The sequence below is a fragment of the Stomoxys calcitrans genome, chromosome 1 (genome assembly GCF_963082655.1).
Source record: "Stomoxys calcitrans chromosome 1, idStoCalc2.1, whole genome shotgun sequence".
Classification (NCBI taxonomy): Eukaryota; Metazoa; Arthropoda; class Insecta; order Diptera; family Muscidae; genus Stomoxys; species Stomoxys calcitrans.
Genome location: NC_081552.1, coordinates 155,530,820 through 155,556,100, shown reverse-complemented (window position 1 = coordinate 155,556,100; position 25,281 = coordinate 155,530,820). Strand labels below are relative to the sequence as shown.

Here is a 25,281-nt window from a genome sequence, read left to right as displayed (position 1 = left end):
ACTTTTTCTCCATAAAAGTCCACCAAACTACTGAGGCGTAAGTAAGTATTGGTCTAATCACGCTCCTGTAGAGCCGGTGGACTATCCTAGGATTCATGCCCCATTTCGAGCCTACGGCCCGTCTACATAGTGCCCAACATCTGTGAGCCTTCCCAGTACGCTCTTGAATGTGACACTTCCAATTCAGTTTCCTGTCCAAGATCACACCTAAGCATTTGACCTTGTTAGATATCGAAATCGTCTTATTGAGGAAACGTGGTGAGTTAAATTGGCCCACCTTCGTCTTCCTCGTGAACAGGCATACTTCAGTCTTCTTTAGGTTAACATTGAGACCTCTGGGTCTAGCCCAGTCATATGCCATATGCAAGACCCTTTCGGCCCTTCTGCATAGCTCGTTCGGATCCTTACCTCTTAGAAGTATTATAACATCGTCTGCGTAATAGAAGGGTTCAAATCCCTCCTCAGTCAGCATCCGTAATCGGTCGTTTATGGTGGCCACCCATAGGAGTGGCGATAAAATGCCCCCCTGTGGCGTGCACTGTGCCACTTTCTCCCTTATATTTTTGCCATTGGACACACAATTTATCCACCTTAGCATATGGTTTATCCAGTCTCTAAGGACCGGGTCCACCCGATACTGGTCTAAGGATTGCATCAGTGTGTCGGTCCGCACATTGTTAAAAGCCCCCTCAATGTCAAAGCATACCGCCAGTGTGTACGTTTTGGCAACGAAGGATTCTTCTATTTTAGGCCCAATCTCATGCAGGGCAGTCTCCACAGACCTTTCCTTGACATAGGTATGCTGTTAGTATTTGAGCAGTTCGCTGGATGTCATCATGGTGTCCACAATACGTTCCGTGGTTTTGAGTAGCAAGGACGTAAGGCTTATGGGTCTGTAGGCCTTTGGTGTCGCATAACTTGCCTTGCTGGGCTTAGGTGTAAACACCACCTTTGCCTCTTACCAGGCTTTCGGAGTATATGCAAGTCCCAGGCACGCTGTGAAAATTTTGGCCAGACGAGGCGCCAGATGGTCTGCCTCTTTCTGAAATAACGCCGGAAATATCCCATCAGGTCCGGGTGACTTAAATGGTTTGAAGCTCCTCAAGGATTCCTTCACTATAAATTCTGTTATAATAAACCTTCGATCAACGTCATTTTCCAAGATTCCGGTGTCATCGTGAGTTCCGTCGTATCCTGTGGAAAATGGGTTTTCATCAAATGCCTCAGCATGTTCTCTGTTGTCTCTGCTCGCACTTCCATACCGTCTACTAAAGTTTCAGTTTGGACATGGGTTTTTGAGAGAAACTTTTTTTGTCCAGTTGGTCTTCAACTTATTCCGGAAGCTTATCGGATTCGGCGCTGGCCGTGCTATTCTAAACCTAATGTAGCGATGGTCAGAGAAAGAGTGTTCCATGGAGACCCTCCAATCCTGAACCTCATCGATCAGATTTCGTCACATCTCATACCTCCTCCCTAATCCTATTAACAAAGGTAGCGGTGTTACCAGTATTAAGTGTTATTAGGTCATTAGTATTCAAGAAATTTGCCAGGGCTTGGCCCCGCTTATTAGTATTGGTGCTACCCCACGAAATGTGGTGAGAGTTCGCATCGTACCCTATTAGCACCTCACATCCTGTCTGTTTTTCTTTCCTCACCAGCCGTTGCAGCTCCGACGTTGGTGGCGGTGTCGGAGAGTCGAAAGGCAGATAAAGTGATGCCAGGTATGCACCGCCGTCTTCCTGTCTCACCACTGTTGCCTCCGACGTTGACAACTCTGGGGAAAATATATAATTCAAATTTCTATGACAAATAACGCAGGTCCTCGGCCGAGTACCAGTGATAGCATAGAATAATTGGTTTAGTCCAGAAACTTTGTTCCGGGTCGTCCATGGCTCCTGAATTAAGGCAATATGAATCTTGCCCTTGCTGATTTTCTCCATCAGAGCGTGTGTAGCAGTCTCGCTCCGGTGGAGGTTTATCTAGATTACCTCGATCATTGGTCCTCCAGTAAATGGGCATCTTGGAAGTAGGTGATGATCTCATCGTCTGCTCCCTGTTCTATAGACTTCATTGACTTTCCTGTCACTGCACTGCCTGATGTCATCGTTTTAGGTTCATTGCCTAGTCTAGTCTTCCGACTTTTTATAAAGTCGGTAATGGTTCCATCGTCGGGTCCCTGTTCGTTAAGCTGTATTGAGTTTCCATTCCCTGTACTGCCTGATGTTTCAATACTAGGATCAATGCCTATCTTACCCTTCCAAATCTTAAGTAAATGGTCTTATTGGGAGTAGGTGATGGTACCATAATCGGCTCCCTGTTCGTTGGGTTGCATTGAGACTCCTGTAGCTGACCTGCCTAATGTTTCAATATTAGGATCTTTACCTATCCCAGTATTCCCAATTTCAAGTCGGTTATGGTTCCATCGTCGGGTCCCTGTTCGTTAAGCTGTATTGGGTTTCCATTCCATGTACTGCCTTATGTTTCAATATTAAGATCTTTACCTATCCCATTATTCCCAATCTTTAAGTCGGTGATGGGTCCGTCGTTATTATTAGGATCTTTGCTTCTCCTAGTCTTTCCAATATTGAGAGATGCCGTGATTGTCTCGTTGTCGGCCCCCTGTTTGTTGGGCGGTGTTGAGTCACCTGCCACTGTACGGCCTAGTGTCGCAGAATGAAAATTTCTGCCTATAGTCTTTAGCTTTATAGCCTTTAGTCTTAGCCAAACTCGTCACGGAGACTTGATCAATGCCAACCACAAAGAGAGTTCCTTCCTCCTTCTCCTCCCTGTGGAAGACCTCCCACTTCTCTACGACCAAACCATGGTTTTGCTTGCCCAAGAATCCTAACATGCGTTCCGTCGCAAATCAACTGCCCCATCCCTTGATGAAGACCGTAGGCTTTGTGATCTGGGGGATATCCACCTTTCTCACAAGGTCGAGCTTTGCGCCCTCCCAGGGAGCGTGAATACCTCTGACGAGCTGTTTGACGATATCAGTGCATTCCGCCGACGCAAAACGCAGCGTAAAGATGTCACCTCTAAACTCGCAGCTCATCATTTGCATGGGTGGACCCTCTACAGAGTTCCACACATGTTCAAAAATCCGATCGTTAACCAGATCTTCCACTTGGGACCGATGTTCTGGTGGAATCCTACCGGATGCACAGCCGATATTGATGACTGTATAAGTCAGCTCATCTCTGTTGTGCTTCCTTGCCACTCTGGCGTAGAGGGCGGCTCCATATCATTCTCAGCGACCATCTTCCCCTTCCGTGATGGCTGTGGCCTTTTGGAAGTCACAGACCTCCATGAAGACTCAGGGGCCGTGCGCGCTTCCTTCGTTCCTGTTCCAACTTTGTCCACCACCGCAGGACACAGTCTGGAGTCTCCATTGCGGGATGGCTGGCTTGGTTTTCCCAGAGTACTTGAAAGCGGGGAGCTCTTTTTCTCTTCAGCATTTTTGCAGTGTTATGCTCTTCGGGAGATCTGATTCTTTTTCCAGCTTCCGTAGAAGTGCCTGGAATGTCAGTTCTATCCCTTCCAGCAACCTGCACTTTTGCCCGATTACGCTGCCGGTACATACTCCTCTGTCTTCTTCGTCGTGCACTGGATCGCTTTCTTGGTCTGCTTGTGAGCTTAGCAAAGCAATCGCTCACTTCTCCTGTCATCCCGATGCCCTCATCTCTCGATTCGGCTGCGATGACTGTTTCATTGGCACTGTCGCTGTCTGAATCCGAGTCACAAACTCCACCTTTACTTAAAGGCTGGGGACGAGCTGTGCATCCCTCTGGTTTATCCGTCTCTTCCTCATTTATTAGTCTGACGACTAGTTGTGCGCTTGAAACATTACTCTCGACTACAGGTGCCAAGGCACCCACTCCCATAGGAGGGGAGAAAAACATGCTGCGGTCTCACGCCACCACCGCAGATGTTGAGTCTTTGGAGTCCATTTCTAGCCTACTCCAAAAGGCTTTACAATTTTTTCGTAATAGGTAGTACCTATTCCGAGATACGAATATATATTTATTTATTCTTTGAGGAGCGAAATAAAAACACATCGCATTCACTCAACGGCTGCAAAACAATTTTTCCAAATTGTTTATAAATCGATAATTAAAAATTCAAGTGCAATAGGGCAGCATTAATGTATTTACATAAATACATACCTTATTATACCCTCCACCATAAGATGGGGGGTATACTAATTTCGTCATTCTGTTTGTAACTACTCGAAATATTCGTCTGAGACCCCATAAAGTATAAATATTCTTGATCGTCGCGACATTTTATGTCGATCTAGGCATGTCCGTCCGTCTGTCCGTCCGTCCGTCTGTCTGTCGAAAGCACGCTAACTTTCGAAGGAGTAAAGCTAGCCGCTTGAAATTTTGCACAAATACTTCTTATTAGTGTAGGTCTGTTGGTATTGTAAATGGGCCATATCGGTCCAGGTTTTGATATAGCTGCCATATAAACAGATCTTGTGTCTTGACTTCTTGAGCCTCTAGAGGGCGCAATTCTTATCCGATAATAATGAAATTTTGCACGACGTGTTTTGCTGTGATATCCAACAACTCTGACAAGTATGGTTCAAATCGGTTCATGTTTTGATATAGCTGCCATATAAACCGATCTTGGGTCTTGACTTCTTGAGCCTCTAGAGGGCGCAATTCTTATCCGATTGGAACGAAATTCGCACGACGTGTTTTGTTATAATACCCAAAAACTGTGCCAAGTATGGTTTAAATCGGTCCATAACCTGATATAGCTGCCATATAAACCGATCTTGGGTCTTGACTTCTTGAGCCTCTAGAGGGCACAATTCTTATCCGATTTGAATGAATTTTTGCACGAAGTATTTCGTTATGATATCCAACAACTGTGCCAAGTATGGTTGAAATCGGTTCATAACCTGATATAGCTGTCATATAAACAGATCTGGGGATTTGACTTCTTGAGCTTCTAGAGGGCGCAATTCCTATCCGATTTGGCTGAAATTTTGCATGACGTATTTTATTTTTACTTTTAACAACTGTGTTCAATAAGGTTCAAATCGGTTCATAACCTGATATAGCTGCCATATAAACCGATCTGGGATCTTGACTTCTTGAGCCTCTAGAGGGCGCAATTCTTATCCGATTGGAACGAAATTCGCACGACGTGTTTTGTTATAATACCCAACAACTGCGCCAAGTATGGTTTAAATCGGTTCATAACCTGATATAGCTGCCATATAAACCGATCTTGGGTCTTGACTTCTTGAGCCTCTAGAGGGCGCAATTCTTATCCGATTGGAACGAAATTCGCACGACGTGTTTTGTTATAATACCCAACAACTGTGCCAAGTATGGTTGAAATCGGTTCATAACCTGATATAGCTGTCATATAAACAGATCTGGGGATTTGACTTCTTGAGCTTCTAGAGGGCGCAATTCCTATCCGATTTGGCTGAAATTTTGCATGACGTATTTTATTTTTACTTTCAACAACTGTGTTCAATAAGGTTCAAATCGGTTCATAACCTGATATAGCTGCCATATAAACCGATCTGGGATCTTGACTTCTTGACCCCTAGAGGTCGCAATTATTATCCGATATGCCTGAAATTTTGTACGCCGGATCCTCTCATGACCATCAACAAACATGTTTATTATGGTCTGAATCGGTCTATAGCCCGATACAGATCCCATATATATCGTTTTCTCTATTTTACTTCTTGAGCCCCCAATGGGCGCAATTCTTATACGAATTGGCTGAAATTTTACACAGGTCTCCAACATAAAATTTAATTGTGGTCCGAACCGGACTATATCTTGATATCGTTTTAATAGCAGAGCAACTCTTTTCTTATATCCTTTTCTGCCTAAGAAGAGATGCCGGGAAAAGAAGTCGACAAATGCGCTCTATGGTGGAGGGTATATAAGATTCGGACCGGCCGAACTTAGCACGCTTTTACTTGTTTAATTTCTACCACGTTCTCCGTTTTCAAGTGCGTTTCGCATCTATAATTCGTCCGTTTAAATATTCACATACTCGATTTTTATCGTTTGCATTCTCCTAATTCACGCTATAAATCTAGTTTATTTAAAAATCAATAAGGAGAGACAAAAGTCGGACGGTGTCGACTGTATAATACTCTACTTCTACCCTATAATTACAAAGTGGCAGCTATATCTAATTCTGAACCATATGACAAGCACCAGATCTGTTTTCTCTGGCTTAGCATTGAGAGCAGTCGATGGGGCACTGTGGTATGCCATTTTCAAAACCCCCCGTCGACTTAAAGAGCGGTGATAATATAACCACCTACTACATGCCCTGCGATACCCTATCTCTAACCTCTAGCTGTTAGACCCACATTTGAATCATACATTCCTTTGAAAGGCAAAATTCGGGCGGTGGCGACTGTATTATACCCTACACCTATCCTATAAGTACAAAGTGGGTGCTATATCTAATTCTGAACCAATTTGATGGATCTCGGCGGATCTTTTCAGATGGGTTATTAAACAATCTTGATACGAATTGTTTAATAATCCATCTTCGAGCAAATATGTATAAACTGAAATAACTACGGTTGACAAATGACAACATTTTTGCAATTACCCTAAATCAGACGAACATATATATGGGAGCTAGGGACGTAGCCAGGATTTTATTTTGGGGGTGACCCACCCCCAAAGTTCTTCTGTTACTGTGAAATTGGTAAAGACACCTAATTTTTTCAAAATTGTGGTTGTTGTTTTTGTTGTAGCAATGTATTGTACACTGGGACGGCAGCCCTTACCGATGAAGGACTTCAACGAGTCAATTTGGTATGTACAACAGGCTGACATGGGATTGGGGTCGCTATTGGTTGCAGGAACTGACCCATCGGCGGTGACATTTGATCATAAAGTCAGAGCTGAATTTTGCACTGATTGCCAACACACTATTTGTAGGCCGAAACTAATCTTTCAAAGCCTTTAAAGTATGGCTGTCTTTTCAAATATCTTTTGGAAGTTGTATTAATGGCTTCGAAGGCTAGACAACGGAAGCTAAGTAGTCGTAAAGAGAAAAGAAAGAAAGAAAATGCCTGCGTTGGAAAAGAACAGCTAGTCTGAAAGGTGTCAGACTTGTTTTAGTGTCGTGCTTACATCGTAGACACGTTTTCGCAGTATATTCGGTATAAGTACGACCTGCCAACGTATGGCCCTTGAAGCCTCCACACCTAATATGGCCGACGAGTTACTCTAACCAAATGATGAAACGCGCTCCTTAGTGATTGGTGTGTGTTGTGACCTCTGGCCGTCCTTTTTCATTGCATAAATCTTCGATCATTGAGACTAACAAGCAAAATATTTCACTTAAAGAAAATTTTTAAATAATATTTTTTTTTATATATATGATATTTCAATTAAAAAAATAAAAGGAGAATTAAGAGAAAATACATATAAAATTGTCTTAGAAAAATTTTTGTTAAATGTTCGTCTTTTGAAACAATTTTTGTAAAAAAAATTTTGGCAAGAAAATTCCTGAAAATTTTTGGCCTAAAGAAACTTGTAATAACTTTTCGTTTAAAACAATCACAAAAATGTAATCTTTTGAAAAATTACATTGCGATTCAGTCTTTAAAAAAATTGCATTAACCCATTCACGACAAAAAATACCCAAGTATTGAACTGCCTTCGAAAAATTCTAGCTCGAGTTAGGAAAGGGGTATCGTAAAAAAATTTTGATTGGCGTATTTATTGAAATTTATATGTAGAAAAAATTTTTGGAAAATATTGTTTGGTATTTTCAAAAGATATTTTTCTGATGGGAGCTATATCTAAAGCTGAACCAAACTCTACAGATATTGTGGTATTCATCGGTGAAAGCGTTGTACAAAATTTTGTCAAGCTTGGTCAATAAATGCACTTGCAGTGGCTCTAGAAGTGAAAATCGGGCGATATACATACGCATATGGCAGCTATATCTAAATCTGGACTGATTTCAAGTAATATTAAGAGTCATTAATTTGTCAAATTCAAGATAATCGGTTAAGAAAAGAGCACTTTATTGCAACATTTCTCGAAATCGGACGAACATATTGTCCCCTAACCGCCAAAATGCAAAATCAAAACTTTACAGGAGAAGGTTTTTATACCCTCCACCATAGGATGGGGGTATATTAATTTCGCCATTCTGTTTGTAACTACTCGAAATATTCGTCTGAGACCCCATAAAGTATATATATTCTTGATCGTCGCGACATTTTATGTTGATCTAGCCATGTCCGTCCGTCTGTCGAAAGCACGCTAATTTCCGAAGGAGTAAAGCTAGCCGCTTGAAATTTTGCACAAATACTTCTTATTCGTGTAGGTCGGTTGGTATTGTAAATGGGCTATATCGGTCCATGTTTTGATATAGCTGCCATATAAACCGATCTTGGGTCTTGGCTTCTTGATCCTCTAGAGTGCGCAATTCTTATCCGATTGGAATGAAATTTTGCACGACGTGTTTTGTTATGATATCCAACAACTGTGTCAAGTATGGTTCAAATCGGTTCATAACCTGATATAGCTGTCAGATAAACCGATCTTGGGTCTTGACTTCTTGAGCCTCTAGAGTGCGCAATTCTTATCCGATTTGAATGAATTTTTGGACGAAGTATTTTGTTGTGATATCCAACAACTGTGCTAAGTATGGTTCAAATCGGTTCATAACCTGATATAGCTGTCATATAAACAGATCTGGGGACTTGATTTCTTGAGCTTCTAGAGGGCGCAATTCTTATCAGATTTGGCTGAAATTTTGCATGACGTATTTTATTCTTACTTTTAACAACTGTGTCAAATAAGGTTCAACTCGGTTCATAACCTGATATAGCTGCCATATAAACAGATCTGGGATCTTGACTTCTTGAGCATCTAGAGGTCGCAATTATTATCCGATTTGCCTGAAATTTTGTACGACAGATCCTCTCATGACCATCAACGTACGTGTTTATTATGGTCTGAATCGGTCTATAGCCCGATACAGCTCCCAGATAAATTTATCTCTCTATTTTACTTCTTGGCTGACATTTTACACAGGTCTCCAACATATAATTTAATTGTGGTCCAAACCGGACCATATCTTGATATCGCTCTAATAGCAGAGCAAATCTTTTCTTATATTTTTTTTTTGTCTAAGAAGAGATGCCGGGAAAAGAACTCGACAAATGCGATCCATGGTGGAGGGTATATAAGAATCGGCCCGGCCGAACTTAGCACGCATTTACTTGTTTTTTATAATTTTTTCATTTTTATTTTCGTCTAACCACGCTAATAGTTATCTTTTCTTGAATTACACCAGAATGCACAAAATGAAAATATAATTGTGTGGGAGAGAAGTAAGAAATATATATTTGGCCCATTTGCACTTCTAGAGAGCACACAATACCGTGTTGCTTTTCTAGAAACAGATACATACTGTTTATGTTATTAAATAACACTTTTAATTCGTGCAATTAAAAGTTTGTTTAACATTTGTCTTTTTACCAAACACATGTGATGATTCAATGGCAAATGGAATTTCAAGGAAACCCCATTATCGATGCAATTAATAACTTATTGAAATATTTGTATAAATCAATACCATGTTTAATTGGCCAAACTTGCGTCAATATTTTTTCTGTGAGGTAAGAAGACTTTTCAACCATATCAGATGTGGGGGCTTCAAGGGTCATACATTGGTAGGTAGTACTTATATCTTATATAACCTACGAAGCAAGCATGACTTTAACCAACTTCGACACCTTTTTACATCAGCTGTTTTTTCCCCCACCTGTGTTTTTCTTTTGTAGCAGTGGACTTATTTTCCACACGACTCTATGACCTCCGTGGTATACAAATGTCAATGGTGCATCTTTTTGGAAACTTGTATTGTCCACGGTCGTATCCCGGCCGGGCTCTGCCACATTTGTATTCTCAAATTTGTTACCTGTTAGGGCGGAGACCATTTTATTCAGAATTTTTCGTTTGGTTCTCATTTGAGACGAGCTTTCTGATCGAAGATTTTTTTCAATGGAAAAAGAAATTCAGAGATCACAACAAACTATCCACTATGGCAAGCGTTTCGCCTTACTCCTTTGAAAGTTTGCGTGCATTCAATAGACAGACAGACAGATGGACGGACATGGTTTAATCGACTTAGAATGTCAAGACGATGAAGAATATGTCGTATACACTTTATTGGGTCTCAGATCAATATTTCGATGTGTTACAAAGGGAACGGTGAAATTGGTATACCCCTATCCTGTGGTGGAGGGTATAAAAATGTCAATAACCTTTGAAAAAGAAACTATAACTTTCGTCTATATATAGATCACAAATGAATTTTTAACCCTTCGATATTGTTTTTTTCCTCTAATATCATTTGGGGTTTTTGATGGAGAAGTTCATAATTTGGTTGGGCATAATTTGTCATTCTACTGACAATGTTATGAATTTAAACATTTTCACAAAAAAACATTAGAGTTTCATTAGATTGTTGCAAAAACACAAGTTAAACGTTAGTAGACATTAGAGCGTAATGTTGTCCAAAAGTATGTAAAGGGCGATTTTTTAGCTATTATCGTTTTGGCAACACTGGTTTAAACAGCTCACGCAGGTTTCGTGTTTTGTTTCACTGTCGAACATCTTCTGTTTGGTCTATAATTAAACCATGAATCGTCCTACAAGCGAACAACGCTTGCAAAATTTTGTATTTTACTATCAAAATGCGTGCCGTGTTATGAAAGTTCAGCGTCTTGTGTTCAGCGAATAGCAGATTTGTCGATTTTAGAGTGAAGATCAGCCAGAAGCATTGCAAGAGCAACCAATGCTTCCAGAAATAGTCACAGTTTGGTGCGGTTTATGGGCTGGTGGTATCATTAGACTGTACTTCTTCAAAGATAATGCGAATCGTAACTTAACTGTGAATGGTGAGCGCTACCGTGAGATGATTTCCAAAATACAAGAGCTTGACATGTGGTTTCAACAAGACGGAGCCACGAGCCACACAGCATACGTAACAATTGACTTATTGAGAGGCGAGTTCGGTGAACATTTTATTTCACGTTTGGGACCGGTCAATTGGCCGCCTAGATTGTGCGGTTTAACGCCTTTCGAATATTTTTTGTAGGGCTATGTTAAAGCTTATGTCTAAACAGACTAGCCCGCTTCAATTGACGCATTGGAAGACAACATTGAAGCATTTATTCGTGAGATACCGGCCGAAATGTTGGAAAGAGTATGCCAAAATTGGACTAAGCGAATGGATCAGTCACGGTCAATAATTGCATGAAATATTCTTCAAACATTAGACCGTACTATCGATTCAAATAAAGATATCATGAATTTTTGTGAATTTTATGTGTTATTTTTGTTTTTTGAAAAACTTTCCTTAAAAAATCACCCTTTACATAATTTTGGAAGAATTTTAAACTCTATACTAAATATTTTCAAATTTTTAAAGGGATATTTTAATGGACTCAAACACTGAACCCAATCGCCCCCAAAAAGACGAAAATGGAGATTTGCATATGGAAAATCCTACCGAAGTTTTCAACAGACTAATAACAAAGGTAAAAAACCAACGCAAAACATTATCATACACTCATAGAAAAAGTCTGGTGATAATAGTCGACACTGTCTGCTGACAGTTAGTAGTTAATTTTACTACTACTACAGCAGCAGTTCTGTTGTTATAGCAAAATGTTTGCAAATTAAGAGCAGCAGGCCGCTTGCTAAAATGTCTATTGTTTGCCGAAAATGTCTGCTGCTCAAAATAAGATAAAGTAAATTAAGAAACTAAACAAGACAGAACACTATATTAAAAATTTGGTGCAAGCAGTGCAATTTATTCGCTATCGTAGCAACAATTTTTTGCCTATGCCGCAGTAATACGTGTTCAATGTTTTTGCAGATTTTGTTTGTTAAAATAGCAGACGGAAATATTTGCTAAAACAGCAGTCCTGTCTGCTTTCCCATTTTCGGCAGACAAAAACTGTTGTTTTAGCAAACATTTTTGCTATTTTTATACCCTCTGCCAGGGCAAATGCATATGCTTCAATTGCAACTTAGAAGATCACCAATAAAAAGCAATTTCCTTTAAATCTTAAAAAAATCATTTTTTAGAATCAGCAGGCAGTGTGTTACTGATATCGGCAAACTTATTTCTCTGGGTGTATACAAGTTTTTAAATGCAATTTTTAGCCAACATTATAAATTACTGCTTTCAGCAAATTTTCTGTTATTTTGACAGACATTTTTGCTGTTTTTACTAACAAATTTCTTGGTGTATAGCCACTCGACATTTTAAACAAATATATATAACAGAAAACCTGCTGAAAAAAAACCGAATTTTAGCCAACAACAGCAAGCATTTGCTACTGTTGTCAGAAGTTGAAATTAAGGTTAGGTTACGTTGAAAAGAAGGTGCGGATAGTCATTCGCCCCATGCCACTATGGACATACGCCTTACCCAGTAATTGGCTTGTTGTGCGCTCTGAATGTTAAAAAGAAATTAGCTTCAAAATGTCATAAATACCTCAACATTTTTTTATTGCATCTTATCTTCTAGTTTAGGGACATGTAGCGTAAATTTATTTTTCCAATTTCTACAATTCGATGATTGTATTGGGGTTTTAAATAACACCATACTAAATACCTACTAAAATCTTATCTATGCTTTTAAACAAATTATGTACGCCTAAAATTGGCAAAAATAAATATTAATATTAATATTAAACAAATACCTCAACTGTTATAAAAAAGTTCAAAAATGGTATAGTTTCCTTCAGAATTGGAAAATTGACAATTTATAATCAAACAGTGTTTGCTGATATCAGCAAACTTATTTCTCTGCATGTAGACAAAAAACATTATATTGAATGATGAACTGTGACCTTGGCCATTTTCAACACCTCAAGAACACAATTATTTTTCGGTTTTGGCAATATTGTGCCCATTAAAATCTGTCCTGATTCTTCGGTTTGATTGGGCACATGACATCAAATCTTATATGTTTACTAGCGGGACCGGGCCCGCTCCGCTGCGCCTTCTTTTACTTTATATGGAACAAAATTATCCTTAGAAAATGTATTTTCTTGCTTCGAAAAAAGTATATGCATATCGCTTGACAAACAATATAAGTGCCTTTATCTGAATCCCATATGATCTTTATTGGACCACGAATTCGCTCGGAGGGTTTAATGTCATTCTAAAAAGACTTTATTTTCGTCCCGTATTCTCATGATGTCCGATTTAGGAGTGTTTACAGGTTTCCTAGGCACTTGGCCTGAAAAAGATATTAGTATCGTGCTCTTGTCTCAAATACCATTTATTTAAACCCCATATTGCAATGGACATCAAATACTTCCTATTTGGGTGGTGTTATGGGGGTGGGGTAGCCCCATAAAAACTTTTTCCCGAATATTGATATCAAATTCGTGCTTAACTCCCAAAGACCTTTGATTTGAGCCCCATATTGATATGGTCGTAAATTTGTACTCTTTGGGGTATGTTTTTGAGGAGGGGCGGCCCCCCAAACTCTTGGTCCCTCATGTGGATATCAGATTCGTATTTTACACTCAAACATCTTTTATTTAAGCCCCATATTGTCATGGTCAGTAAAGAAGTCATGTTTGGGGGGTGTTTTGGGGAAGAGGTTTTCCCACATTTGGATATCAGATTTGTATTCTACTCGCAAATACCTTTCATTTGAGTCCCATATTGCCATGGTCGGTAAATATGTCCGATTTAGGGGTGTTTTGGGGTTGGGGTGGTCCCCCAAGCACTTGGTCCGACAATTGGATATCAGATACGTTATCTGACCCAAAATATCTTTCATTTGAGTCCCATATTGTCGTGAATCGCACCATCCATCTCCGAGATCTGGCGTTTCTGAAAATTAGGGTAAGGGGAAAAAAAAACTAATATGTATGGGAAAAAAAACTAATATGTATATCTCGTTAATATATATATTGATTAAAGCTTATTATTTTTCTCTTATTTAAAGGTAAAAAATAGTCCCCATGAAATGGCCTTATTGAAGATACTGCAGCATTTATTGCATTATGATTCTAATAATTCGGAAACGGGCAAAATGTGGAGTGAAATAGATGATATTCTACAAAAGTCTGTGCAGCCAAAATCCCAAGGGATCTTAGGCCAGAAACTAAAGGAACCATCACAAAATGAGCGTGTGAAAGCTAAGCGAACAGACTTGAATAAAACATCCACAAATACACTACCACCTCCACCGCCACCACCTCTTTTGGGCAATTCGCCAGGAAGTAATCGCTATAAGGGGGGAACAGATAAAATAGCAGGTATTTTGCCACAACAAGATCTTCCGATTCCAAAGAAGAGAATGCGAACCATGTATTGGGAATCCATACCACCGCACGAAATTCTTGGCAATAAAAATATTTGGACCAATTTAGCCAATAGTAACAGAAAGACTTTTCGAAATGTAATCGACTGGCAAGAGACCGAAACATTGTTTTGTCTCCCAACAACAAGCACCCTTGAGCCAACGATGAGGCGAGCGGCTAAGATCAAATTGCTAAATGCTCAACGTTCTTTTAACGTTGATATATTCCTGGAACAGTTCAAAGGGTAGGTAGTTTATCTCATTAATTTATGTCTATTTTGTCCCCCTTCAAAGTGTTTCCCATCCCGTATACAAAAAACAAGTAAAAAGGAGTAAAAAGGCCGGGCCGAACTTTGGTCACCCACCACCTCGGGCATATATGTAAACCACCTTTCATCAAAATCCGGTGAAAACTTTATACCTTATGTCCCATAGCAGTTATATCGAAATATGTTCCGATTTGGACCAAATTTCAGGTAAATCAGATAATAAATGTGGCTTTTATGGGTCTAAGACCCTAAATCGGCGGATTGGTCTATATGGCAGCTATATCCAAATCTGGACCGATCTGGGCCAAATTGAAGAAAGGTGTCGAAGGACCTAACACAACTCACTGTCCCAAATTTCGGCAAAATCGGAAAATTAATGTGGCTTTTATGGGCTTAGATCCTAAATCGGAGGATCGGTCTATATGGCAGCTATATCCAAATCTGATCCAATCAACTTAAAGAGAAATGTCGAAGGACCTAAGACAACTCACTTCCTCAAATTTCAGCAAAATCGGATAATAAATTTGGCTTTTATTGGCCTAAGACCCTAAATCGGCGGATCGGTCTGTATTGGGGGCTATACCAAGATATCGTGCGATATAGCGCATCTTCAAACCTGCTTATGGACAAAAAAAAAAGAGTCTGTGCAAAGTTTCAGCTCAATATCTCTATTTGTAACGACTGTAGCGTGATTTAAACGGACAGACGGACGGACATGTCTAGATCGTCTTAGATTTTTACGCTGATCAAGAATATATATACTTTATAGGGTCGGAAAAGGATATTTCGATGTGTTGCAAACGGAATGACAAAATGAATATACCCCCATCCTTCGGTGATGGGTATAAAAACATATGACAATTTGGTTTTTATACCCTCCACCATTGGATGGGGGTATATTAATTTTATCATTCCGTTTGTAAATCCTCGATATATTAATCTGAGACCCAACCAAGTATACATATTCTTGATCGTCTTGAAGTTCCAAATCAACTTAGCAATGTCCGTCCATCTGTCTGTCTGTCGAAGGCACGCAAACTTTCGTAGGGAAAATTTTGCACAAATACATCTTATTACTGCAGGTCGGTTGGTATTGTAAATAGGCCAAATCGGTCCATGTTTTGGTATAGCTGCCATATAAACCGATCTCGGATATCGATTTCTTGAGCCTGCTGAGTGCGCAATACCTATCCGATTTGGCTGAAATTTTGATGGAAGCGTTTTGCTATGACATCCAACAACTGTGCTATGTATGTTCTAAATTGGTCCATAACTTGATATAGCTCCCATATAAACCGACTTCTTGAGCCTCTGCTAGGGGCAATTCTTGTCCGATTTGGCTGAAACTTTACACAGTGACTTTTTCTACGATCTCCAAAGTGACTTTTTCTACGTGCCAAGTATGGCCTGAATCGGTATAATACCTCCTAATATGGCTCCCATATTAACCGATCCCCAGATGTTTTCCACAAAAAATTGTTGGCCGGGCCGAACTTTGATACCCACCACCTTGGGTATATATATAAACCAAATTTCGTCAAAATCCGGTGAAAAATGCATACCATAACAGCAATAACGAAATATGTTCCGATTTGGATCAAATATTAATAAGTACAAGTCATTGTCCAATTGTGTATAACAAAATATCGATCTTTTTAGTAGCTATATCTAAAAATAAAAAGATCTAAACCATAAACGACACGGATGTCGAAAAGCCTAACATAAGTCATTGTTTCAAATTTCAGTGAAATCGGATTATGAATGCGCCTTTTATGGGGCCAAGACTTTAAATCGAGATATCGGTCAATATGGCATCTATAACCAAATCTAGGCCGATTTGGGCCAAATTGCACAAAAATGTCGAAGAGCCTAACACAACTCACTGTCCCAAATTTCGGCGAAATCGGACAATAAATGGGCCTTTTTGTGGGCCCAAAACATTAAATCGAGAGATCGGCAGCTATATGCAAATTATGTTCGATCTAAGTCAAATTGCTGAAATATATCGAAGGTCCTAACACAACTCACTGTCTCAAATTTCGGCGACATCGGATAATAAATGCGCCTTTTATGGGCCCAAAACCTTAAATTGAGAGATCGGTCTATATGGCAGCTATATCGAAATCTGGACCGATCTGGTCCAAACTAAAGAAGGATATCGAAGGGCCTAACACAACTCACTGTCTCAAATTTTGGCAAATTCAGACAATAAATGCGCCTTTTATGGGCCCAAAGCCTTAAATCGAGAGATCGGTCTATATGGCAGCTATATCCAAATCTGCACCCATCTGGGTCAAATGGAAGAAGGATTTCAAAGGCCCTAACACAACTCACTGTCCCAAGTTTCAAGTAAATCGGATAATAAATGTGGCTTTTATGGGCCTAAGACCCTAAATCGGGAGATCGGTCTATATGGGGGCTATATGAAGATATAGTCCGATATAGCCCATCTTCGAACTTAACCTGCTTGTGGACAAAAAAAGAATCTGTGCATTTCAGCTCAATATCTCTATTTTTAAAGACTGTAGCGTGATTTCAATAGACAGACGGACGTACGGACATGGCTAGATCGTCTTAGTTTTTTACGCTGATCAAGAATATATACATATATACTTGAAAGGGTCGAAAATGGATATTTCGATGTGCTGCAAACGGAATGACAAAATGAATATACCCCCATCCTTCGGTGGTGGGTTAAAAAACAAAACAAGCGATAACAAACATATGGAATTCAGACTGCAATGTGATTGGAGGGCTTATAATAGAGGTGTTTTATTTACCCATAAAGCGGATTTTCTCGCATAGTTTGTATGGCATGAATTGCTACCAAAAATAAAAGAGGAAGAACGTACCATATTTATTCAATGATTAAACGTTCTGGATTGGCAAAATGGTTTAGGATCAGGATAAAATCACATTTATGAACTACGAGAAACATTTGTTTAAAATTAAGATGCCTTATTTGTTTGTATTGTTGATATATGATTTTTTCGGATGCTGCCAACGTTAAAGTGCAAAGCATTTAGCGAGGAGAGCGTTTTATTTCTGTAAAGCTAGCGATTCAGCTAGTCTGGTGCATAAAACAACACATATATTAAAATGGTTATTAAATTTTGTGTGTTCGCGTACTCAAAAATTGTTTCTGTGTAAATCGTTCACGTACTTTATTTGCCAGCAGAAGAGAGCGGGAGAGTGCGTGAGAGCGAGCACAATTTTGAGTATTTGGTAATTGAGAGCTTGCAAATTTCTACTGAAGGTTTTTTTTCCCAACAGAAATTTACAGCATCGAACAGCTGTTTTATGAAATTCAGCTGTTTAATTCAAATAAAAGCAAAAGAGAGTACAGGCTGTTCTTACTCTCCTGCAAATTTTCACTGGAAAAGTACGCAAACAGACCTTGCAACGGCCGGTCTGTTTTTTTCTGTATTTCATTTGACATATCGCAATTTCAGTCTCAACTCAATTTTAATGATGAACGATACACAATTGACCAACGCGTTAAAGTTATCAACATCAGCATCGGCGCTAAAAATGTATCCACCCCTTACATGAAAATATGACAATAATGCGAATTTATCCTACAAAGTCAGCCATAAACGATAATACTGAACTTTTTTTCTTCTAAATTATGGTCAATTTCAGTACAAATAAATCCATAAAAATATACCAACGCGTTAAAGTTATCAACATCAGCATCGGCGCTATAAATTTATCCACCCCTTACATGAAAACAGGACAATAATGCAAATTTATCGTACAAAGTCAGTCATAAACTTTATTCCTGAACTTTTTTCTCTCTAATTTGAGGTCAATTTCAGTACAAATAAAACCCGAATAAAAATCGTCAACTTCAATTCGAATCGTCAATGGAATTCAAATCAAAAATCGTCAAGCGTCAAAGTTCCAAAGTGCCAAATTTTAGACAAAAAAAAACTTCGAAATGAGGTAAAATCGTCACGTCTGGCAGCCCTGCCCTAGAGGGCGCAGCTCTAATCTGATTCGACAGAAATTATGCGCAATGGCTTCTCCTATGACCTTCAACCTACGCTCCAAAAATGGTTGAATCTGTCCATAACCTGCTATAGGTTCCATACAAACCGATCTGCCGATTATACTTCTTGAGCCACTATAGCGCTACCCTGAAATTTTGCACAATAACTTCTACTATGATGGAGACCATCCAAATCATGTATAGCCCGAATTGGTCCATAACTGATATATGTAGCTCAAATAGCATAGCAATTCCAATCCATAATCCATGTTTGCAAAAAAAAAAAGATATTGGACAAAGAACTTGACAAATGCTATCCATGGTGCCGAAGAGAATCTTAGCAAACTCTTACTTGTTATTCATACAATTTTCGCAAAACGCCGTACTTTTATGGTTCTCTTCAGTTTTGGGAACAGGAAAAACTTCAGGTGCCGTGATAACCACCGCTAACATAAGGTGATGATCACCGCAAACATTTTTTTCTGGTGTTCTCGCCAGGATTCTAACCTAGGCATTCAGCGTCTTAAGCATAGATGCTAACCTCTGCGCTACGGTGACCTATTACAACCATTGCCGTAGCTAGACATTTTTCCTGGAGGTGGCTACGACCCAATCAAAAAAATTGGAAAAACATTTTTTTGCTTTAATATAAGGATGAAATACTTCGTATAATTATGTTCTGAAAATTCATTCAATGGGATCAGGTTTTATCACGAAAAATGTCCCGTTTCTATTAATCTTTAATTTTAGGCTTCATACTGTGGGCCCACATACTTCGTTATGAATTCGTCGAACGCAAAAGCTGCCAAAGTCGATCGCAAAATCAGATTTCTACAATAGTATAATCGGCCTAGACTTCTTCGCATCAGGAATAGTTGATGGATTTGCAGAACGTATGGACGGATGGCGTATTTAAAAACATTTCGTTGCACCTAAATTGATTTTGATTTGAAGAAATATACCAAAATCTCATGTTGTATTAGAACAAACATTTTATTGAAATAAAATCAGATTATATTAAGCTTGGCCAAATCTTATGTGCCTCCCACCAAGGATGGCATTTGTAATGTTCTTTGCACTAATGAAAGCTGAAATTAAAATCTCATTCAAACTCATTGCAGGTTCTTAACCAGTCGAATCTATAGATCGGGTTTGATGACTTGTAAGTCATAACAGAAGTCTTTGTGCACAAGTTAAGGTCAATCGGAGTTGAAGAAGTCAAATGGGAAGATCGGTTCGGATTTCATTTGCAATTCCAACTGATGCACTTGGGCAAAATTTCTAGCTGGTAGCTTCAACAGACACACGGACACTAAAAATGTCATGGCGATCGAGTATTCATTAGGTTCTTGCATCAATATTTGGAAGTGTAACAAACGGAATTCCGAAATACGAGTAACTCCATCCCATGGTAGAGCTTTTGTGTTGAAGTGTTTGTTGTTCATAGCATTAATGATTAGTTTGTATCGGAATAGTGGAAAGTAAGGCATTCTTCTCTCTTGCTTCACTAAGGAAATTTGGAGTGGAAAAGCGTGCCTTACACCGTACTCAATAATAGCCTTTGGGTATGTAGGGCACCTTAACCAATTTAACAAAGGTGCTGAAGAAGTTACATGGCGTAACAGAAATCATGATACACTAGCCAGTCAAAGTATTTTGAATAACAACACACACTTGCTCAACTTTTATACGTTTTTTGCTATGCTGTTATTTGAATAGACGGCATTGAATATGATCTCGAACCGGAAGAAGTTCGAAAAATCACGAAAAAATCTCCATATTTTAAACTTTGCAGCTTCTCAATTGCCGAAATTTGGTTTGCTCTTTGTGAGTAACATGGAATAATTTATATCGGATTTACTGTTCACTTTTAGAATCAAAATTTAACAACGGAATATAATTTATTTATAATATGTGAATATTTATTCAAAAAATTTATGCATTGACGAAAATTTTTGGGGGCTATAGATTCTCTGTCCAGCTACGTTAATGAGCACAACCAATCAGTCAAAGCTTTAGCACCGCACAGTGGGATAAAAAAAATTAGCGGAAATAAGTATGCCATTTTTTAATGGATAAAGATAAATTGAAGAAAATGTCTATTGTAACCAGATTATGTTAAAAATTTCAGGAGACCAAGGTGTCCTTCAAAGTTGGTCAACTTGGCCCTACAAAATTTTGTTCGGACTGTGGGCTCATTCATATCAAATTTATTTGCAATTATCAAATTTAATTTGTTCGAAAAATCCTACAAAACACGCGTGTCCAACACCGTGTCCAAGATAAACCCTACATAACACACTTTCGTGGGTCCAAGATATTCGGCTAATTTATTTTTAAATTTTGGCAGAAGCTTTCTTCTTATTTTGTTGTTCGCAAAGGCACTTCAAATCAATTTGGATAGCTAAAAAAATTTTATATATTTTTGCATCGATATATGCCAAGGCCCGATTCTTCAGGCAAAAGTTATGCGTGTTACAAATCGAAAAAGTGCTAAAAATACCAATTTTTGATCATAAAACTTAATTTTAAAGCCTGTAGAGGTTTTATTGCGTAGAAATGTTTACCAAAATATCTGCCGTATTAAACCAAACCGCATCAAGATATCTATACAAAACGTTATAAATTTATTGGTAAAAATGAAAGCAATTAATACTTTGCGGTTGTATTAAATTCGTTAATGCCTCAGGCATTCACACAAGTGACTGCTTTCGCTTTCGCCAAGTGTTGTTTGCCGTCATCGAAGTACGATTAAAGACAAACGGCCACTCTAACGCGTTTCCAAGAAGCCCTAGTTCATATGTTTCCAATATCAATATCAGATTATCAAGACAGACTTGTGCTTTCCAGTGCCTTTTATAAGAAATCGCGTTTAAGACAAACCATACTACTTAAAAATATTTCAATAAGAGTAAAAGAAACTGTTCCCTAACAAACATTGCTATTATATTAGCAATGACTGTAAAAATTACAATAACAACAAGCACAAAAGACCCTCTTACATGGCACACGAAAACATCACTCAGTGAGTTTCTCACTCTATCTCTCTTCTTAAATGGGAACAGTCATGCGCATTAGATCACATTCCTCCTTGATCAACCAGGAACAGTCATGAGCATACAATCACATTCTCTCTTGATGAACGACATATGACTCAAAATAAATCTAACACACTGCAATGCAAAAGAAACATAATGAAAAAGTAAAAACATTAATATACAATTGCTACAAGCCTCTTTAAAAAAAATTGACCCAAAACTTCGATAACATATTTTCGTTAAACCAGGTGGTCCCTAAATACGTGCAACAAATTTTTCCGCCATCCCAGGATTGAGGTCCCAGTATGAGAATTTCGGGTATTATGATCAAGAAATGTGACCAAAGTTTGTATTTATTTTTTAAGAAGATATTCATCTACAAAACACTGAAAAACTAGAACGATATCTGTATTTGCTTTTGATTTTATGATAATCTCAATTTGATTTTTGGTTTTCAAAAAGTGTACAATTTGGGCTCTTTTTGGGTTGTACCCAATTAATCTCGCCAAAATGCAGTATTTTGATATCAACTTGGCCGTTTGTTGTAAAACAAGTCTTGTCCTTTCCAAATATATGAATTTTCCGTAAATTACGGGCAAAAATGGCTACTCAATATAGACATCGCGGCGATTTTCCTGTACCTTCTCGACATGTCACACACTTGGCACATCTTTTATGTGCCAAAAATTTCCAATATTCGATTTACAAAATAATTTTTTTTACCCAGACTGAGCTCTAATTTTTTGACTTGCGAAGACATTTATGAACAGATTTCTAACCTACATACTGATTTAGTAAGCTGACCAAATGCACAATAATTGTGCATCTTACATACATATTACAATATCCTTCGACTGAAGAATTAGTCAAAAGTTATGCGAGATAGAAATACAACAAGTAAAAGCGTGCTAAGTTCGGCCGGGCCGAATCTTATATACCCTCCACCATGGATAGCATTTGTCGAGTTCTTTTCCGGGCATCGCTTCTCAGGCAAAAAAAGGATATAAGAAAAGATTTCCTCTGCTATTAGAGCGATATCAAGATATAGTCCGGTTTGGACCACAATTAAATTATATATTGGAGGCCTGTGTAAAATGTCAGCCAATTCGAATAAGAATTGCGCCCTTTGGGGGCTCAATAAGTAAAATAGAGAGATCGATTTATCGGGCTATAGACCGATTCAGACCATAATAAACACGTATGTTGATAGTCATAAGAGAATCCGTCGTACAAAATTTCAGGCAAATCGGATAATAATTGCGACCTCTAGAGGCTCAAGAAGTCAAGATCCCAGATCGGTTTATATGACAGCTATATCAGATTATGAACCGATTTGAACCATACTTGGCATAGTTGTTGGTTATCCCGACAAAACACGTCGTGCAAAATTTCATTCCAATCGGATAAGAATTGGGCACTCTAGAGACTCAAGAAGTCAAGACCCCAGATCGGTTTATATGGCAGCTATATCAGGTTATGGACCGATTTGAACCATACTTGGCACAGTTGTTGAATATCATAACAAAACACGTCTTGCAAAATTTCATTCCAATCGGATAAGAATTGCGCACGCTAGAGGCTCAAGAAGTCAAGACCCAAGATCGGTTTATATGGCAGCTATATCAGGTTATGAACCGATTTAAACCATACTTGGCATAGTTGTTGGATATCATAACAAAACACGTCGTGCAATATTTCATCCCAATCCTAAAAGAATTGCGCCCTCTAGAGGCTGAAGAAGTCAAGACCCAAGATCGGTTTTTATGGCAGCTATATCAGGTTATGGACCGATTTGAACCATACTTGGTACAGTTGTTGGATATCATAACAAAACACGTCGTGCAATATTTCATCCCAATCGGAAAAGAATTGCGCCCTCTAGAGGCTGAAGAAGTCAAGACCCAATATCGGTTTATATGGCAGCTATATCAGGTTATGGACCGATTTGAACCATACTTGGCACAGCTGTTGGATATCATAACAAAACACGTCGTGCGAAATTTCATCCCAATCGGATAAGAATTGCGCACTCTAGAGGCTCAAGAAGTCAAGACCCAAGATCGGTTTATATGGCAGCTATATCAAAACATGGACCGATATGGCCCATTTACAATACCAACCGACCTACACTAATAAGAAGTATTTGTGCAAAATTTCAAGCGGCTAGCTTTACTCCTTCGGAAGTTAGCGTGCTTTCGACAGACAGACGGACGGACGGACGGACGGACGGATGGACGGACGGACGGACGGACGGACGGACGGACGGACGGACGGACGGACAGACGGACGGACATGGCTAGATCGACATAAAATGTCGCGACGATCAAGAATATATATACTTTATGGGGTCTCAGGCGAATATTTCGAGTAGTTACAAACAGAATGACGAAATTAGTATACCCCCCATCTTATGGTGGAGGGTATAAAAATTGCATTTGGTGCAATGAATAATTGGATTTGGACACGGCCGGGCTGAATCTTTGATACCCACCATCGTGGATTCTGCTACAAATGTACACATACATGTATCAGGATTAGTCTAAACCAGTAAGGAAGGGCAAAAAACGGGCGGTGCCGAGTGTATAATACCCCACACCTACCCTATAATTACAATATGGAAGCTATATCCAATTGTGAACCAATCTTGATCGATCTCGGCGGATGTTTTCAGATGGGTTATTAAACAATCCGTATCAAATTTCTAGCACATACTATGTTCAAACTGTAATAACTACGGTAGGCAAATTACAACATTATTGAAAATTACCCATAAATAAATTATCCATAACCAGCAGCATAGCAATTCTTATCCATTATCGGGCAAAGAACTTATCAAATGGGATCCATGGTGGTGGGTATTAAGATTCGACCCGGCCAAAATACGCATGCTTTCATTTGCTTGAACACCTCTCAAATGCGGCCCGCATCAGTAATGGAAAAACTATGGCTGAAATTTTTTTCTGAGATTCTTGGCGAAGCCCTGGCGCCTCAAAGACGGACATGGTGGCTTCCGACATGTGTGTCTGCTTATATTTTATTACTTATGTTTGCCTTTCTTGGCTTGTCAATGAATTATATTAACGTTATTTCTCCCAAGGGGAGAGAGTCGAACTAATGACCATGAGAATGAATATGCCCACAAAATGCAGGATTTAATTGATAACTGAAAAGAAATTTCCAGATAACAGCTGAACTTGATCGCAGACAACACGCCATGGGTACTGATGATAGCATTAGCTCGCTTAGAAACGTTAGCGATGGCGTGTCGTCTGTAATCAAATCCACCTATTGTCTGGCAACAGTGCTTGTTTGTTAGGTACTCACCAAAAATCTATTTTATTACCTTCAGGTTTAAATCCGATGATGCAATCGTTGAGCTTGTGTTATTGGCAAAAAATGAACTAATGGGCGCAGAAAAAATTAGACGTCTGGTAAAATTGCTACCAAACACCGAAGAAGTTGCGACACTGAAAAACTACGACGGTAATCGGAAACATTTGGCTCGTGCAGAGAAATTTTTGCTTCAACTGATTGAAATTCCCCAGTAAGTACATCGTAGAATTTCATACTTTATGTAATTTATTCGCCTATATACTGCCCGCTTACCAGAACCTTCTTAATAAAT

General features: G+C 39.0%; 1 protein-coding gene across 1 annotated transcript in view; it reads left to right on the top strand.

Annotated features, from left to right (window-relative positions):
* The window catches only part of LOC106088624 (FH2 domain-containing protein 1), a 79,443-nt gene that overhangs the window by 10,496 nt on the left and 43,666 nt on the right, over window positions 1-25,281 (top strand). Inside the window, exons 2-4 of the mRNA XM_059370862.1 lie at window positions 11,458-11,566; window positions 14,002-14,603; window positions 25,006-25,200. Coding sequence (XP_059226845.1) covers window positions 11,458-11,566; window positions 14,002-14,603; window positions 25,006-25,200 — 906 coding nt within the window. The remainder of the gene's footprint in view (window positions 1-11,457; window positions 11,567-14,001; window positions 14,604-25,005; window positions 25,201-25,281) is intronic.